This window comes from Rhinoderma darwinii, chromosome 8 (assembly GCF_050947455.1).
Source record: "Rhinoderma darwinii isolate aRhiDar2 chromosome 8, aRhiDar2.hap1, whole genome shotgun sequence".
Lineage (NCBI taxonomy): Eukaryota > Metazoa > Chordata > Amphibia > Anura > Rhinodermatidae > Rhinoderma > Rhinoderma darwinii.
Genome location: NC_134694.1, coordinates 107,596,523 through 107,616,185, shown reverse-complemented (window position 1 = coordinate 107,616,185; position 19,663 = coordinate 107,596,523). Strand labels below are relative to the sequence as shown.

Sequence of the window (19,663 nt, the reverse complement as noted above, 5' to 3'; positions counted from 1 at the left end):
TGGCCAACAGGGCGCAGGTCACAGTCCACAGTTCGTATAAGGTACCTGTGGCAGCTCGGACAGTAGCAAGGCAGGCTCGGCTGGGACTAGGCAGCGGGTAGATGTCAGGCGTGGAGCAGCAGGACAGGCGTAGATACAGCACAGCACGATTACAGCATAGCACAGCACCTGACCAGGATAGCACGGGATACAGGATACAGGAACAGGGAACACTGGAACTGGAAAACACTAGGAGACCATTTGCTTAGACAAACTAGGATATGACAAACAACGCTCAGGCAAGGTTCAGAAGGGCAGAGGCCTTCTTATAGTCCAGGAAATCATGTGAGTTGGTGATGATTGTTTTCCAGTTACCGGGACACAGCGGATCGGAGGGGAAGTGAGCGCTGGCGTCTCCTAGGAAGGAGATGGGGATCAGCGCTCACAGATCAATGGCTGCGGGTATAGGGAGGTAAGTAAACCGGATGGCCCGCGTCCATGGACGCTACAGGTGCTATGACCTGTGTGTTTCCAAAAAAAGCAAAACAAAATGACAATGAAAGAAAAAGCTATGGAGCATTGATTATGTGGCTATCCGCCATTGTTTTTTGGTTTTCTTTTTTTTCACGGCGTTCACAGTGTGGTAAAAATTACATGTTCAATTTATTCTGTGGGTCGTTACGATTTCAGCTAAACCAAATTTATGTTGTTTTTTTATTTTTTATGTTATTTTATTTTTACACATTAAAAGCACATTTTTTACACCACATTTTGAAAGCAATACCTTTTTTCTTTTACTATCAACGGAACTGTATGAGGGCTATATTTTTGCAGGACTAGATACACAATTTTGGGGTACATATAAATTGTTAGTTAACTTTTATTAACCTTTTTTGAGGGGGATTGAAAAAAAAACAACCTGCAATTCCACCATAGATTTAGTAGAGCACAATTAGGGCACAATGGTACGCCCATTTGCATGAGCGGGTAAAAAGGGTTTTACACGATTAGTAAAACATTGCCTGCAATATCACTCCTATCCTGTGGGCAGGTGAAACACTGATTTTTTTGGGAAAAAACAGCCATGTTTTTCTAATCCTGTACAATCCCTTTAGGGCATGAAGGTTGAGATACACAACTATTGGCCAATGCCAAGTGCATGAGTAAAGGCCCTTTTACATCGTTGATCGGCGCTCGTTTGCTCCTGTCACAAGGAGCTATGGATGGGGATGAGCGGTCGTTACTCCGATCGCTCGTCCCCATACGTTATTATCATGTCGGCAGCACGTTTCTGTTTACACAGGAAGATGTGCTGCCAACAACGATAATATTTTACTTTTTTAAAATGATACGATCAGCAGATGATAGAGCGTTTGCTCGTTCATCTGCTGATCGTTCCCCTGTTTACAAAGGGCAATTATCGGGAACGAGTGTTCTATGAACGCTTGTCTGCCCGATCATCGCCCAGTGTAAAACCCCCTTAACTTTAAGCGGTTGTCCTCCCCCTGCTTAATCTATTCTGAATCTATTCTGGGTGCACAGTTTCCACATACGTGGGCGTAAATATATCAGCATTTAAAGAACAGGATTGCCAGGACCCCACAACGTGCATAAAACGCCATTTTTATTTTACATAGAACTATTGATGAATTTCAGACCTAACATACTGATGGTTCATTGTTTTAATACAAAAAGGATTTATCCATCCCAGTTCATCCTCCCTTCCATAATCAGCAGGAGTGCAGGGGCTGTGAAATACTACGGAGCCCCTGCAGCAATGATGATCTTAAGGAACGGTGCTCTAAAGGTACAAACCTGCACCAGGATTGGGGTTGTCCTTGTCATGGGTTTAACAAACGAGAAGAAATACATGTGGTTGATCAAACGAGTGAATATAAGAGAGTCATCTAAGAGAGTCTTATGAAAAAAGAAGCATTAGACATGGAGTGAAAAGAACAATACATAATAACTTTAGATGCACTGAAAGTGGACAAGATTACAAGCAGGAAGATCAGAAAGATGAAATTCACAGCAGTCGATGCGGACAGAACGAAGCCAGAATAAAAAGGTTAACTTGATAATGAACGTGTCAACTGTATCTTCAAGAACATGAGACACAATAAAGCCATTGTACACCTATGTGTGTTAGAGTTTCTGCCGCCACAAAGTGGAATCACTATTAACACAAATAAAAGTAACGGTTTAAAGTTGACAGGTGTAAAGGAAACAGGAGCTGATGGAACATCATGAGAGAACCGATAATGCATCAGTCGGGTCTACCCCGCACCTGTTCTTTGTTGTTGGTCTCGTGATACCACCACACAGGCTCATTAGTGAAAATGCATATGCATGCAAAAGCTAATTAGATCTGTCATGGATGACCTACACCAACAAATGATTCTCTCAAGGTCTTTATATGTAAACACTGACGGTATGATAAAGATCATTAATAATTTATGTCTGTGGCTTCTTTAATGAGCAATTTCTTATTAAAAAAGATTAGGATGGTTGGTTGGTTGGTTGGTTGGTTGGTTGAATGGTTGGTTGGTTGGTTGGTCCCGTGACATAGCACATGTGAATCAGAACTGACCTACTAATCTTGTTTTGGCATTGAGCTCATCCGTTTGTTGAAAAAAACAAACTGTGAGTTAAAAAACAGTAAGTGTCCTTTTACACGGCCCGATACGGGCCGTGATAAGGAGCGACTATCTACCGGACAGCTCGTCGATCTGTGCTCGTTTGCTCATTTAACAAGGAGCAATGATTGGTTATGTATGGGGACGAACGATCATTACTACGATTGTTCGCCCGTATACATTTCCAACATGTCGGCAGCACATCTTCCTGTTTACACGGGGAGATGTGCTGCCGAAACGAGCGTATGCTTGTTCATCAGCTGATCGTTGCCCTGTTTACACAGCGCAATCATCGAAAACTGGCTTTCATATCAAAGCTTGTTTGTCCAATCATTGGCTCCTGTAAAAGGGTCTTAAGGAGTAAAAAAGGTTCATGACCTTCAAGAATATTATGGAACATTATTTGGAAAACCAGTCTCCATTGAGTGTTGTGTAGGGAGGGTGGAATGTAACTATAGGAAATACAAACAGCAGGTTAAATATTTTAACCACAAATGGCAACTGAATGAAAGGTAATTTGATGGTGTATGGTGGCATTTTGGAGTTAATGGAACATAATTTGAAGGGGCCTTGGTACAGATTTTGCATAAAGTCTAGTAAATACGACACAAGTAAATATAAGTTATGAGCTGGGCTCGTAACTCCCAGAAGACTGGCAGAGGCCAACTTTCCACCATCCAGTGGGTTATAAAGCTTCTTTATACTACCCGGACATATTACCCATCATATGATGTCTATACTGCTTGGTTTTACAAATTTTCTACACCTTCGAAATTCCAGACTATGCAGGTATTTCTAGATCAAAACAGAATTTACTAGACTATTTGTGACAGTTTTGTACCATTGATACTTCTGGACAATGAAGTTTGAGATCAATCGATTTATATTGTAATTTCAAAACAATGTACAATTTTCAGTGATGTAACAGAAGATACTTTTCTGGTAGAAAAAAAGCTGAAGATGAGATGAAGGTCATGACGTAAAGTGAATTTGAGTTGTCCCTGTTGATGAGAATCTGTAATATATTGGTTTGAAATATAAGAACATTAAAGTTTATTCCTTGTTGGAAAATACAACTATGACTAACGTTGAAGGGTAGGATAGCCACCAACATGATGGTGACCTCAACAGAAGACAGGTTATTCTGGAGAAACACTGATCATATGGTCATCAGGAGTCATTGAAATCTGGAATACCCCAGTCTACAACAAAAGGTGGACTTGGATAGAGGAGGCTGCCCTGGTTTGTCCCATCCCCTTTGCTACTGGGTGGAAAAACCTGTGCAGGACTCCCCTCCCCAGAGGAACTGCATTGTTAGCATACAAGAGGGTGAGGAACTGGCCCAAGAGTCATGGAAGGACTTCGAAGAGGAAATAAATACCAGGCCCTTCTGTGCTCGGTGGCAAAACCTGGCACAATAATTAGGGATACATTTTTATCTTTTGCTTTGGGGCCACCTCTCTTGTACGCCATTTCAAATACCAGATAACTTGAAATGCCGTGTTTTTTATGGTCTTGAGCCAAATGATCAATGAGTCGTAAAATGAGTAGATCCCAAGAGTGCATGTGGCAAGGGAGAGCCCTCTTTTTGGATCCATTACTTTTATGATGTTCGCTGAATAGAGAATGATTGATTCCTATAGCAGGACATTGGGTGTCACCACAGCGTGAGTATTCAGTTGAATGATTGCAAAATATAATTGATATCATTGGGCATTCCTTTTTTTTCTGTTTTCAGCAAAAAACATTCCATTTTACGTAACGTCCCAACCACCCTTTATCTTTGTTATTGGATTTCATTGTAATATGAGAAAATGCGTGGATGTGATTATGTCATTGTTTACCCGCAGTGACTGCTGTTTATGAGAGAGGTATCAAGGTGATCTATTCTACTAGAAATACAGAGGTTGCCTCATATGATAGAACGATTCCTTAGACTTAAGGGGCTCATTAATGCCTGCGGAGAAATGCAGTATATTACAATGGAAGAGCTTTTTCATGTTTGCGTTCTTATGTCATGAGGTCATAGAGGTAGTCAGCAACTAAGCTTCTTCAAGTACATATAAATAGGCCCTGTTCACACTGAGTTTTTTGCAGGCAGAAAATTCTGCCTCAAAATTCAGTTTGGAATTTTGAGGCAGATTTTGATCTGCCTGCACGCAGTTTGCCACGTTTTTTGCTCGCACCCATTGAGCACCGCGGGCAAAAATGCAGCGAAATACGCTTTCTCTGCCTCCCATTGATGTCAATAGGAGGTCAGAGACGTAAACACCCGAAGATAGGGCATGTCGCTTCTTTTTCCCACGAGCGTTTTTTTCCGCTCGCGGGAAAAAACGCCTCCGCCTCCCATTGAAATCAATTGGAGGCATTTTCGGACGTTTGTTGACGCGTTTTCCGACGCAGTTTCCGCGTCAAAAAAAAGTGTAAAAAAAACTCTGTGTGAATAGGGCATAAGAGTTTCTGACACCGGTATAATACATTGGTGGGGTCAGGAGTATTGCCCTGAACTAAAGAGCAGCGGCTTTCAATAAATGGGCAGGTTCTTATCAGGTGTGACTGCCTTCCATGTGGCCCACTCCAAAAATAGCCAAATACAGGGGCTCCTAGCAGTTTTTCCGGCAATCAGCACTAAGAGGATAGTGGCAGTAGGAGAAAGGGTACTTCAATTTAGACAGTTCCTTTAAGATCAAACACTGTGCCGCGCGACTATGTGACCTATTAAGCCTGATAAAGGGAGTATGCCCAAAATGTTGCTACATGTGCTACAAATTTCACAGTGGTGTCATATCCAACATGGATAATTAAAATAAACTAATGATTTAATTGCACCTGCAAACAGGAGTGCCAACCCATTATTTCATTGTATAAGAAACACACGAGAGTGCTGCCTGAACAACCTTGTCTGAAATTCCTTTAACATATTGTGATTCCTAATTAATAAACCTATTAAATATATTTATTTGATATTTTAATACAAAATATTTGGACAAATACTTTTTTAGCATTTAATCATCTTAAAGGGTCTGTCACATATGGACGTCATGGAGGGACTCCCACGCTCAGGACTCCCCTTTATAATCCAGAGTGGAGATCCGGCCTCGAAAGAGCGTTTTTTTCTTTGGTAGACCCAATTATTTCAATGGCTGACATATAAGGCGGGATTCACACGACCGGGTCCCGCCCGAGCCCGAGTATCGGCCGGTAAAATCGGCCATTTTGCCCGGCCGGTTTGCATAAAGTTTTGCATCCGTTCCGGGCCGGGCAGATCTGGACAGTGACATCAGCGGCAACTCCTGAAGGGGAATCCCCATGTTTTCGGGGATTCCGCTTCAGGAGTTTCCCCTGATGTCACTGCCCAGATATGGACAGAGACATCAAGCGCTCTGTCCAGGAGCGGAATCCCCGAAAACACGGGGATTCCGCTCCTTCAAGGAGCTAAAGTGGGGCTAGCATATAGCAAAGCAGGGAGATACCTCCCTGCTCTGCTATAGTGGCGTCGCTACAGTAGTAGCAGCCGCAGCAGCAGCAGCTGCTAGCGGCGCCATGGAAGGTGTCGCCGGGCCAGGGCGCTTTTAACAAGCAGGGGAAGGGAGCCAGCGCAGTGCTCCCTCCACCAGCTGTACACCCCGGCCCTGCCACACAGTGTACAGCGTACAGCCATTCGTCCGAATGGCATCAACTCCTCCACCTCACATACACTCTGCGCTGTGAGGAGGAGGAGATAGAGCGCAAGCGCCGGAAAACCCGGCCATCACTCAGGACACATTCCGGTGATGGCCGTGTATTACCCGGCCCCATAGACTTCCTATGGGAGCCGGGCGGCCGGGCACCCGGCCGAAAATAGAGCATGTCCTATTTTTTGACGGCCAGTTTTCCCGGCCGTCAAAAAATCGGTCGTGTGAATAGCCCCATTAGGGGTCTATTATTCCTAATGCAGCTGGGTGCCGGCCGATTTATGAACGGCCGGCACCCTGCCGGGAAACCCTGTCATGTGAATGAGGCCTAATGCTGCATTTTTCCTGCCAAGACCACTGCTAGTCAGCTAAGGGTTTATGAAGTCGGGCCAGTGATCAGCGGCTGATTTTCCAGTTGACCCAAGTTTAGAAATAGAGTTGCCGTCATGAGACAACCCCCTTTGAGGCGAAGCTCCACCTTGGACCTACTTAACATATTATATTATGAAATTTGCAAGTCTCATATAAAGTTTATTAGATTAAGACTGGCGTATCGGTCTTAATAAATTTTCCGCAAGATGTTGACTTGGCCTCCAAATTCCCCAGATCTCCATCCAATTGAGCATCTGTGGGATGTGCTGGAAAAGCAAGTACGATCCGCGGAGGCCTCACCTCGCAATTTACAGGATCTGCTGCTAACATCTTGGTGTCAGATACCACAGTACACCTTCTCTTGTGGAGTCCATGCCTCGACAGGTCAGAGCTGTTTTGGTGGCACAAGGGGGACCTACCAAAATTTTAGGCAGGTGCTTTTAATGTTCTAGCTGAATGGTGTATACTACAGATTTGCCAGTCTCTTTAATTCCTAGCTTCCTATACTTGCTATTTTTAGCTTTCTTCTTTGCATTACAGATTTTCCTTTTTTAGAGAATGCAATGATGGCAGTCTCCTGTAGTTTTTTTTTTTAGAGCCTCATTTCTCGAATAATCGAAATATAGATTCCAGTTCTGCTGGATTCATATGTACATTGTAGGGATCTTATACAGCTACCATTTACATTCTAGCTGCATCATATTATAGGATATATATCACATTTAGTAACAGCGTAGCACAAATAAATGAGTAATCAATAGTTCGCTAATGAGAAATACTTGTGACCCTCTCACACTAATAACAAGAGAATATTCCACAGAGGTCCTGAAGTCTCAGTGTTTTTATGAGGAGAGATGTCTGGGTATTAGGAGATTAATGATCTGTGTACCAAGAAGAGGTGAGGAGGCTGAGGGGTTTCTTTCTGAAAGAGGGGCATGTGTATGAGTGAGGAGCATGCTGGAGCTCTCTTTCAATAAACCACAGTGCCCTCAAAACAGAGCCAGCCACAGTACCCACAAAATTGAAGTAGCCACTATGCCCCGAGAACGGTATCAGCCAAAGTTCCTCCAAAAAATGCCAGCCATGGTGTCCTCAGAAGCAATGGTCCCCAATCACCGGGCCGCGAACCAATACCGGGCCATGGATCATTTCATACCGGGCTGCGGTATCCGGTATCCGCCCTGGTGGCCGCAGGGAATTCCAGTCAAAAAACCGCACCAAACTGTGGTGCAGCTTTTCACCCGGAATATCCGCTATGGAAAACTGCAGCATTTAGCCAGCCTGCTAGCGAGCAGGCCTGCTAGGATGACGTTTGATCCCAGGGGACCGCTGCTGCATCTTAGGAGGCCGATCCTCTGACGTCATCCAGGCCGGCCTTCTGGGATGATGTTTCATCCCATGTGACCGCCGCTACAGCCTCTGAATTAAAATGCAGCACCGCATGTCAATTTCTCAGCGGTCCCCCACCCACCGGTCCGTGGAAAAATTGTCTTGCATGAAAGTGTTCCTTGGTGCAAAAAAGGTTGGGGACCACTGTTCAGAAGAACAGAGCCAGCCACTGTGCCTTCTGGAAAAAAATATATCCATGCTACCCTCCAAAAAAATTTAGCCACTGTGTCTCCAAATAGAGCCAGCCTTAGTGCCAGAAAAGTGACAGTCATGTGACCGTCAGACTGAGAGATAAGCAAATGTGTGTGGAGCGTTCTGGAGTTCTTTTTCTAGATACCAAAATGTGGTAGCCATTGTCCTTGTTTACTATTTGCTCTCCTGGCCCCATTCTGTGACTCCAGCGTCATGCGTAGCTAGTTACAGGCCCATCCCTAGTCTACAACTTAATACCGAGTTTATGATGTTTCGCTCCAGTCATCACCTTTACATTATATCCCTCCCTCCTCCTCCTTTTTTTACTCTTTTATCTTTTTCATCCTCTCCTTTATCTTTCCTGTCTTACCTCTTTTTATCTGCCATATTAAAGATCAACAAATCGGGGTTCTCTCTGACTAGCAAATGCTTTACTGCTACAGAAATCTCCTATAGACCTCTAGGTACTTTCTTCACTACTATGTTTCATTGTCTTGTTTTATATTCTCTATGTGGGTACTCATCTCACTTTGTTCTATTGATGCATACTGTTTGTATTGGCTCGCTCCTAATAAAAAGCAATTTACTCTAAAAAGTGGTAGCCACTGTGCTGCTAGAACGGTGTCAGCCATGGTGCCAACAGAAAAGATCCAGCCACTGTGCCCCCAGAAAGGTGCTAACAATGGTGCCATCAGAACAGGGCCAGCCACTGTGCCCCCAGAAAAGTGCTAGCCATGGTGGAATCAGAACAGAGGCAGCCACTGTGCCTCCAATAAAGTGCTAGCCATAGCGTCGTCAGAACAGAGCCAGCTACTGTGTCTCCAATAAAGTGCTAACTATGGTGCCATCAGAGCAAAGCCAGCCACTGTACCCCCAGAAAAGTGCTAGCCATGGTGCCATCAGAGCAGTCAGCCACTGTGCCCCCAGAAAAGTACTAGCCATGGCGCCATCAGAACAGTCAGCCATTGTGCCCCCAGAAAAAAGCTAGCCAAGGGGCCATCAGAACAGAGCAGCCATCGTGTTCCCAGAAAAGTTCTAGCCATGGCGCCATCAGAACCGAACCAGCCACTGTATCCCCAGAAAAGTGCTAGCCATGGTGTCACTAGAACAGAGCCAACCACTGTATCCCCAGAAAAGTGGCAGCCAGATTAAAAAAAATGCAATAACAATAGTGTGTAACAACCAATTGGATTCTCATTTTGCAATGGAGGGTACGAAATGTAGACAACCATTAGATTGGATGCCATGGACAACACCATTTTACCTCTGCACTGCTTTTAATGCAGGAATCCAACTATCTCTACCCCATATAGAAGCGTGAAATGTGTTTATAAATTGGCAGTTCTATCTGAGCAGTAATAGAAGCGCACATTGCCCATTCACGCTGTGGATTAGGAGGAAGTGAGAAGCCTGAACCCTGATTGTTCACTGATCCCTCGTTAGCTTATAGGACCCATCCATCATTAATACTGTGAAAGCTCCTCTCAGTCACAGAGAATCACTCAGCCCACACTCCCTGTCGAGTGATTAAAACCTGGTAAAAAAAAAAAGAAGCTGTGCCTTGAATCGGCAGTAGTGGTGGGTGGATAGGCCTCTGTTATGCTGCAGTGATCTGCTGTCACTATCTTCCAGAATGCAGAGGCTAGCTCAGACAGTCATCCATTACACGGATCTATCACAAGGACCATGCTAAAAAAAATGACACTAAATCTAGGACGCTCGAACCTAGAAATACATTATATATTAGGAAATACATATAAAGATACCAATATTTATAGAAATGGATTATGTAGTAACAAAAGTGCCATATCTGATTTAGAAAACCCACAGGCGTAGGTAGGAGGGCTGACTGGAACTGGGTGCCATAGGTGGCGCCCACAAACCATTCTGGCTTGGTCGGGCTATTTATATAATGAGCTAGGATAGATAATGGATTCTGACTCAAATTAAGGCCTAGCTACAAAATTTAGAAAACCCATTTTCTAATATACTATTATCTGGTTATTAGAGTGGGGTCCCTAGTTCATGATCCCCATCTATAATCCATGGTAGAGAGCAGTAACCAAATTGTGTTTCTCACTCTGGAGGACCCAGCATGTCTGTGAACTATAATACTTTATTTCCCCTGTGGTGGTGCTGCAGGGAAATTGGACACGTGCTGCCAGGTTCCTCTGGAGATTACAGTTGATTGCCAGGGGTCTAAGGAGTGGGACGAGCTGTGATCAGTTTATTATCAATGAACCCTTTGAACAAAAAGAGATCTTGCAAAGTGGACAGTCCCTTTAATTCGGAACAGAACTCCAACTATACTTAAACATAGAATGAATAAAATCCCAGAAGGCAGAGATTTACTAGTCAAATGCAAGAAGAATATGATTTAGAATATGATTTAGCCATATTCGCAGCTTGAGAAAGTGCAATATTGCAAAACTGCGCTGTGCTCTGCTTGCATTTGAACCTTCATGGAAAAACCATGTACAGTTGGAGTAGAAATAAAATTGCCTCCAAAAAAAACCCTCATGCTAGGACAAAAACTCTTTCCTGAAGACAATAGATGGCGGACACTTTCGATAGAAGTGCTAGTTGTCAAGGAATCACTACAGAGTGAACTTTTATGGAATTTCTATACAAGCAATTCCCCAAAGGCAGCTGGAGACTGTCTGGACCAAGCGTACAAGTAAATCAGCTACATCAAGTCCGTCACCACTCTGGTTAGCAGAGTCTAAGGCTACTCTATGGTCTTCACCAGAGCCCGCCGCAAGGCAGGTTGGATTTGGCCCCATAGAACCCAGGTTACATAGTTAGTACAGTTGAAAAAAGACACATGTCCATTAAGTTCAACCAAGGAATGGGAAAAAGGGAAGAGATTAAACAAACAAGGTTGCTTTTACAGAATGAGGTATTGGACAGGAGGTGCAACTGCAGGCAATACAAGAACGGATATCCAGACAGCCAGAGGAGTGATCAACAAGCAGAGTTCACACCAGGAGAGACTAAAAGTCCAAATTGCAAAACAGAAGACTACCAGGAGTTGCAGAGGTCGCAACAAACTGTGAGCAGAATATCCAACTCAGTTAGCAGAGGGTAAATCCAAAGACAAAGCCGAAGTCCAGTTCAAAGAGTCCAAGTAGTCAAGGTGATTCAGGGTCTAACCAGGAACTTGATGAGACACATGCATACACAAGAAAATCACAAGCAACAATAAAAAAAAACCTGAACAGACTCAAATACTCCACCCTTGACACTGATAGGTTGCAGACAGAGAAATAAGATTGGCTCTGCATCTCCAACCAGGGCCACCCAGAAGCTTGGCTAGTAGTCATGACAACCCAAAAGTGACAGATGTTTCCTAACACTAGTGGGTAGACAACCAAAGTAATTAAGGTAATGGATGAATGCCTCCTAATAAACAATCACAATGGAAAAATCTGTTTTTGTGAAACTGTAACATTTCTAATGGAGCTTCATTCCACATTAGATTACAGTGTGATCAAAACTGGGGGGAGGGGGGGCGCCATTGATTTACCGTCTATGAAAAAAGTGTGCCAAACAGTGGTGAAAAGGAGTACTGCATGTAACAGAATTACAATAGAAGCTTATTTTTTCAGCTCCCAATGGTCCTGATAATTTTGATAATCCAGAATGAGACATAAATATTCCTATGCCAGGTGGGGATAAATATATACATATATGTTACATCTAATCGCTTGCAATTTCTGAGGAGTAAGCCCCAGGAACAACAGGATAAAAGTGCTTGACTAAATAATACACAGTCGAATCACACTATTATGACCTCAGCCCATGAAGGAAGTGATGTGTGGTGGGCTGGCTTGGTGGGTATATAAAATGTGCAATAGGCTGTCTGAACATATATCACTCGTTGTTGCCATGGGTAAAAGGGGCGATTTATCAGAGTTGCAAAAAGAGATGATTATTGGCTTCCGGGCCAAGGGTGGCAGTATTTATCACACAGCGCAATTTGTGAACTGTTCACGTGCTGCTGTGGTGAAAGTGTATCGTGAGTGGACAAATGGCACCATTGGGAATAACCGACATGGAAACTGCGGAGCGCCACGTGCCATTGATGTGAGGTGAACATCGGCTACGAAGGTGCGCGAGAGCCGAATGACACGCTACAGTGGAGCAGCTCACCGTGAAAATCAACCAAGGGGCTATCAGACGTGTGTCTAAAACAACAGTTCAGTGAACCCTACTGCGTATGGGGCTCTGAAGCAGACAGCTGGTCACTGCTCCTATGCTACCAAAGGTGCATCAGAAAAAAAGGCTTTTCACGGAAGTATCGGAATTGGACCACCGATGATTGGCATAGGGTTGTCTTCTCCGATGAGTGATGTTTTCTGCTTCATCGAACGGATGGACGTTGACGTGTCAGGCGAGAAACATCAGAGAACAAACACCCTGCAACCATTGCTGGAGAACACAAGCTGGTGGTGGCAGAGTCATGGTCTGGTGAATTTTCAAGGCATTCTCTGGGCCACTCATCCATGTGGAAGGCTCTGAACCGATTTGGGTATGAATCCATCGTTGCAGATCACGCCCCCCCCCCCTCCCCCCATACATGCTGTTTGTCTTTCCTGGGGAAGATGGAATCTTCCAGGCAGACAATGCGACGTCACATGGCTATAAATGTCCGACAGTGGTTGGTAGAGCACAACCAAGACTTCCAAATACTTCCCTGGCCCCCTAATTCGCCAGACTTGAACCCAATTGAGCATCTGTAGGACCTCGATCGACTTGTTCGCTCTATGGATCCTCCCCACGCACCCTCCAGCAGATGTGCGATGCACTGCAGTCAGCATGGTGCCAGATACCGGAGACCACCGACCAGCACCTTATTGAGTCACTCAGCACCTTATTGAGTCACTCCCAGCCCATCTAGCTGCTGTCCGTGCTGCACACGGCGGTTACTCTGGATATTGTGGTGGTGCTGGTGGTCATAATAATGTGACTCGACTGTGTATATTATACTAAAATTTATTGCATGGCAATCCTCACAAGAAATGATGCATCCTTTTAGTTAGAATGTGTACATGAATATTGCATGCAACGCTGTAAACTCTAAGACCATAAATATATATTATGTGACAACTATCCTACTGGGAACCTCTCACAGTGAGTAGATATAGTATGGGTAGGTTCCTAAGCATGAGCTGAAATGGCAAAAATGGCATGCCACCCTACACAATAAGTTTGAAAATAAATATGGTACTTAAATTATTTGACCTGATTGCTATACAATCAGATCTGTTACCATTTTAGTAAGAGACATTAAAATCTTAAAGCGAATGTCCACCCTTGAATACCATTTTGTTTGTTTTAATGTGAATAGGTCTATATCTGTGCTGATTAATTTCTTAATATATCTTTATAGCAGTCAGGGCTCCATTTTTCTTATACAGAGCTCCACATTCCTTGCACAGACATAGAATTAAATGATAAAACTCTGTCTATCTTTAGTCACCACTAGGGGGAGTTTAAGAGCTAACTGCATACTGTTTATACATTGAACTATATAATAAAACTCCCCTTAGTGGCAGCTGCAGGCAGACAGAATTGTATCAATTAGCTCTATGGCTTTGCAGGGGATTTGGAGCTCTGTATTAGAAAGATGGAGCTACCGTATATATATAAAAATATATTGAGAAGTTAATCAGAACAGAACTTTGGACTAAAAGTTTTTAAAACTAAAAGTATTTTAATAGCATAGAAAAATAAGCAAAATTGTCATAAATAGAAGATCCATAGGAGAAAGTGAACTTAATAATTCAACATGTGAAGAAACATAAGAACACGGCCTTCGTTCACTGAAGTTATACTAGACATTGAGACGACCCTGCATTCCCTGACAGTCAACGACATTAACTTAAATTGCTAATTGTACATTTACCAACCAGGAACTGGAATATCAGGGGTTTTGTTAAAGCTTTAACCTGTTCCAGCCTAAATTGTAAGTTATGACCCCCCAGCGATTGATGAGTGTGTTCTACAAGTCGGACAATCTGCGGTGGGAGAAGGGATTTGGTTTCACCTTCTTCAGAGTCGGCTGATGTTGCACCTCACTGGCCGAGTATTCCTGTTATAATGACCAAATATTGACTGTGATACTTTCTCACTGATCTACAAACAGGATTAGAGAGTAATTAACTCTTCCTGAAAGTAACACATAATCCTCCCCTGGGAGCCCCGTGTTGTATAGGAACTGTTCCAACTGTCTGCCTACCTGTCATAACAGTGTGCCCTGTGGGTCATTCAAGGGTAGACTAAAGCCCGAAATAAATTCTGCACTATTATTTTTACATTACATAGAAATTTTAAAGGAAACGCACATCTTATGAATATTTGGGGCATCCATCGTTTCTAACTAAATTGCCATTTCAGCAGTGAATAACTGGGTAGGGTCTATCACCAACCTCCCAAACTCTGCTTGGGGTCCCATAATGCAGATATCTAACCGTACTGAAAACCTGCAGGGCATGTGCCTCGGGTGCTGGGTGCCAAGGCGAGCATCAACAAGCTCTTTCTTGGCCAGGGTATTTAGAGATAGGGCCAATTAAAGAAGCAAATTATATTTTTGTCCCAGGTCAATTTCCAGATCTTGAGTGGAGTTAAGCTGGCCATACACTTTAGGCCCCATGCACACGACCGTGCCCGTAATTACAGCCAAGGCCAACCGCGTATGGCTGCGGTCAGTCATCCACATTTGCGGACAGTGCTCCCATTATAAAGTATAGGAGCACGGTCCGTAAAATAAAAAAATAGGACATGTGTTAATTTTTACGGAAGGTTTCTATGGCCCAGACACATTCCCGTAAATATATGAGAAAGTATCCTTCGGCCATAGAAGTGAATGGGTCCGTAATTACTGTCCGTAATTACAGATAAAATCTACGGCCGTGTGCATGGGGCCTTAGATAGCTGTCAGTCAAGCTTGCATGTGTGTGTTTCAATGGGGAGAGGGGGATAAGCTGCTGCAAGGCGCCTTACGGCAGTGGCTTATCTTCCGTGGCAACAAAGGATCGGGCATGTTGGATTGGAATATGCCGATCATTCTTTCCCCCGACATCTTTTGCTATCGGGTGAAAGTTGGGGCGGCCCCCATACACATTAGATAGTCGGCCAATCCTACCAAAATCAGAGGGTTCAGCTGACGTTTATCCAATGTGTAAGGCTAGCGTTGGGCTTTAAAATCTGAAGCTTGATAGCCTTATAAATTGGAGGACAACAATGTACACGATCCAACTGATCAATGTGACACCAAAGAGATTGATAATGAATGGGATCCGATCATTTTGTCATTTACCTTTCGGTCGTTCCCCTCATTTACACAATGTCTTTTTCCTTCAAACCGTACCCATAACCCCTATCTGTGAATGGGCCATAAAGCAGAGGAATGAGTTATCAGATGACCAATTAAATTATTTCTACTGATGGTTTGTACTTTCATGATAACATCTTAATTATCTTAATAATCAATCACACATTAAGTATATTTAAGTTACATTAACGTTCAGCCACATTAAAGATAATGAAGTACATGATATTAATGAGCTGTGCTTAGATTTTCCTGAGTAGTAATGCATTTTAAGGCCTACTATGCCTTTTCTATGAGATACTTATATTTTCACTTGACTTATGTAGAGTTATATTAATTGGAGTACATAGATTATCTCACAAATAGATATTTTATATATTAGAGCAGTGGTCAGGACTGTCATCAGAAGTATCTGGCCCCCATACAATGGTTAATGCCCTTTGGGCTCCCTTCCTTCCATGGTTTGCTTTTGGTGGACACTTGGGAGGATAATATAATCCTTTTCCATCATAATGATTTATAGCCCCATACCACATATTTTGGCGGTTTCTGTAGAATAGGGAAAGTTGCAAAAATTACATTTACCCATTTTTTGCCCATTAATGGGCCATATTAATGATAGGACTGTTGTGCAGGTCCCATGAAATGACTACTAGGTAGCGAGCAAGAGCTGACAGGTGATCTTGGGCACCTTTTTAAGGCCCCTTTACACAGGCCATATGAACTTATGAACGCTCGTTCCCGATCATTGCCCTGTTTAAACAGGGTAAAGATCAGCCTATGAATGAGCAAATGCTCGTTCATTGGCTGATCGTATAATTTATGCAGCACAAAATATTATCGTTGTCGGCAGCACATCTCCCTGTGTAAAGATGGGGATGTGCTGCCGACATGAGGGAAATGCATGGGGAGGAGCGATCGCAGTAACGATCACTCGTCTCAATACATTACTGATCATAGCTCCTTGTAAAAGGAGCAAACCAGCGCCAATCAACGAGCTGTCTCGTTGATTGGCGTTCATTTTTAGGGCTCATATTGGCCAGTGTAAAAGGACACTTAGACTACTGACAGCAGTACAACCTGTACTGTCCTGGTTGTAGACCTGGCAATGGGAGTTGTAGTATATAACTATATTATTGCTTTTCATCATAATAAACATGAACTCCATGTAACTCATTTACTATAACTAGTCCCAAATACAATTTATGGAATTAAAGATCCAAGAACTATAGTGCACATCCAGGTGGGCATAGCAATAGATATAATTTTGGCTACTTACACTGTTTCATCATTCTGGAACTCCAGTTCTCCATAGGCATCTTCAAAGTCAATTCCTCCTCCCCGTGCCGTTCCTTCTACAGTTCGGTATGGTATGACGACAGTTCCTCTTGCCCCAGAGTTCCGAATTACTTTTACCTCCAGAACCCCAACACTTTCACTAACATGAATCAGCTTCTCCTCAAAAGTAAATATTCCAGCATGGTCATCGTCCAGAATGGTCACTGTGGCGATGAGCGGAGAGACCAGACGGGCTTTAGGGCGCCCTTCCCCATCTGGTTCAAACATTCCTTCTGCATCACCCACTCTTAAGTTCATAAGTCGTACAAAGAAATGTTCATCTTCCTCAAAGATGTCATCATCAATGATACCAATCTTAATCTCTTTTTGGGTCTCTCCTGGTTTGAAGATCAATGTTCCTTCACTATATTCATAGTCAGAACCTGCATTGGCAGAGCCATCCTCTGTCTTATAGTCCACGTAGAATGTGCTCCCACCATCTCCTCCTTGGCAAACAGCATTGAGTGTCACAAAGCCACAATTTTCCAGACACTGGTAGTTGAAGGGTTGGAAAAAGATCTTGCTTGTATTCTCCTCTCCGGACTCAGAAGTCACCTCCTGTAGATTGGCTGGCTTTTTGCTGTGGTCAGCTGCATGTTTCTTCAACACATTGCCTGCGCCAATCATCATGCGAGTGGCCTGGATACGATAGAAGGCCCTGCTCTTCTGTTGGTGCAACAACGCATAATAATTTGCCATTTCTACCAGTTGATCCAGCTCACGTTCTGGGTACTTCTGCTTCAATTCTTTTAAGATGCGGATGACCTCTTTACGACTTTCATCAAGCTCCTTGGCTTCAGCAGCTGCTGCTGCAATGTCTTGCACATTGGGTTCTTTAGTTTCTCCCGGCATTACTGCTGATGCTCCCAACTTGCCATCCATTTCTATGCTTTTAGGGAACTCACCCTCCGTCTCAATGATGATACCTCTACGCTTATCTGCTCGGTACCTCTTGTAGACATATTTGTAAAAGAGAAGACGCTTGTCTGCTATCCATGCAAAGACCACACAGGCTGGAAAGAATAAGAGAGTGACCAACGCCTCCCAGACTTGGACACGACCTGGAGAGATAACGGCAAGGATGAGGTACAACCATATGTAAGCAAAAATACTCCAGGTAGCTGTGACAAAAAAAACTCTTGGGTGTTTGATCTTCCGTGACTCGCCATTGGGAATGACATAGACACAAATGGCAATAATCACAAACATATTAAATGCAGCAGAACCCACAATGGTTCCTGGCCCTAGTTCACCTGCCTGAAAGTTGTGACCACACACCTCAATAACAGAAAGGAGGATCTCTGGAGCAGAAGAACCTAGAGCCATCAGCGTGAGATTGGAAACTGTCTCATTCCATATGCGTACAGTTGCAACGCTGGTTTCTCCATTTGGTTTTGTCAGTGTGATCTCCTTCTCTTGTGATGTGATGACCTCAATTGAGGCCATGAAGCGGTCAGCAATGATAGACACTCCAAGGAATAGGTAAAGCATTGCTACAAAGTAAACCACAGCCCGAGCAGCTTTGTCTCCTGTTGATGGATTGTGGGGGCTCCAAACTGGGAGCATGATGCCTGGTTGACATAGTTTAATTTCTGATGCACTACAGTTTCCATCTTCTGATATTTCGGAGGAGGCTGATGCAAGTAGAGATACCACCAGAAGGATTCCTAATCTTAGGAAGTATGCCATAATTGATCTGTTTCTCGTGGTGGCCGTATGCAAGATGGTGTTGGATTTAGGGTAGCTCTGTACGAAGATGCCTATGAGAATAAATAAATATATATTAATTGATTGCTTAACTAATAAATTCATAAATTACATTTCGGTATATAATATGTACTCAGTGGTTACCAAACCATCAAGACAAAACTGTGGAGATCACCCCATAAACTCATCTCATTGACCACAGTAAAATTGTTCAAAATTGCCCTTTGAATGTTCATTTCAGTTGTTTCTTTAAACACTTGATGAAATACGTAACAATATGGGACCCATTTTCCAGTCATACCTTGCAAGTATCATCTTTATAAAAACCGCACTGTGAATTTTGGAAAAGGGTGAATTTTGGCAAACAGTGGCAATGTTAGTCTCAGATACTAGGGGTATGGGCCTAGGGTATTTTGCTAGTGTCCATGGTGTCCCAGAACTTTTCAAATCCATGTCCTCAAAACATATTGGGGAATTACATAAATTGGAGTTCACTTATATACACATTGTTAATATCGGCACCCTTAGCAAAATTACAAGTTTCAGAGACTTAATGAATTTCTCATTTCCATCAGCAGATCTATCAGCAGACATAGGCTCCTTTACAATAGCCAGTAGACTGGACGCTATTCCTTCTGCTGATGGATCTTAAAGGCATGTGAAGAAACTGAGTGGTAGGAAATGACTAGACATGCCAACTCTCTTAAGGAGTGGCAGTCTAGCTGGCATGTTTTCATGTTACCAACTGCTAGTGCAACCTCCAGCAACGTCTCCCCACCAGTTGGTAGTCGGACTTTGCGTCCTGTGCTGACCGACTGCCGGCCAAGCTTAACATCCACTCCTTGTCAAATGTTGCTGCCTCTCTTCTCTCCGTCCGATTCAAATGCTACTAAAAACTCCCTCCTACCCATAATCCAATAGTCTACTTCAGGGCTGCCATTGGAATATGTGGGCCTCATATAGTCAAATGGTCAGGGCCCCTTGAACTCAATCTTCTCCCATCTTCCACAATTGGGGAGGGATTTTTTTAACATGTGAAGAGG

General features: G+C 43.4%; 1 protein-coding gene and 1 long non-coding RNA gene across 2 annotated transcripts in view; one reads left to right on the top strand and one right to left on the bottom strand.

Moving 5' to 3' along the window:
* The window catches only part of SLC8A2 (solute carrier family 8 member A2), a 58,504-nt gene extending 39,835 nt beyond the window's left edge, over positions 1-18,669 (bottom strand). Inside the window, exon 1 of the mRNA XM_075836241.1 lies at positions 16,855-18,669. Within this exon, the coding sequence (XP_075692356.1) occupies positions 16,855-18,602 (1,748 nt within the window). The 5' untranslated portion in view covers positions 18,603-18,669. The remainder of the gene's footprint in view (positions 1-16,854) is intronic.
* LOC142659784 (uncharacterized) overlaps positions 1-19,663 on the top strand; it is a 63,388-nt gene that overhangs the window by 17,226 nt on the left and 26,499 nt on the right. The window lies entirely within an intron of this gene.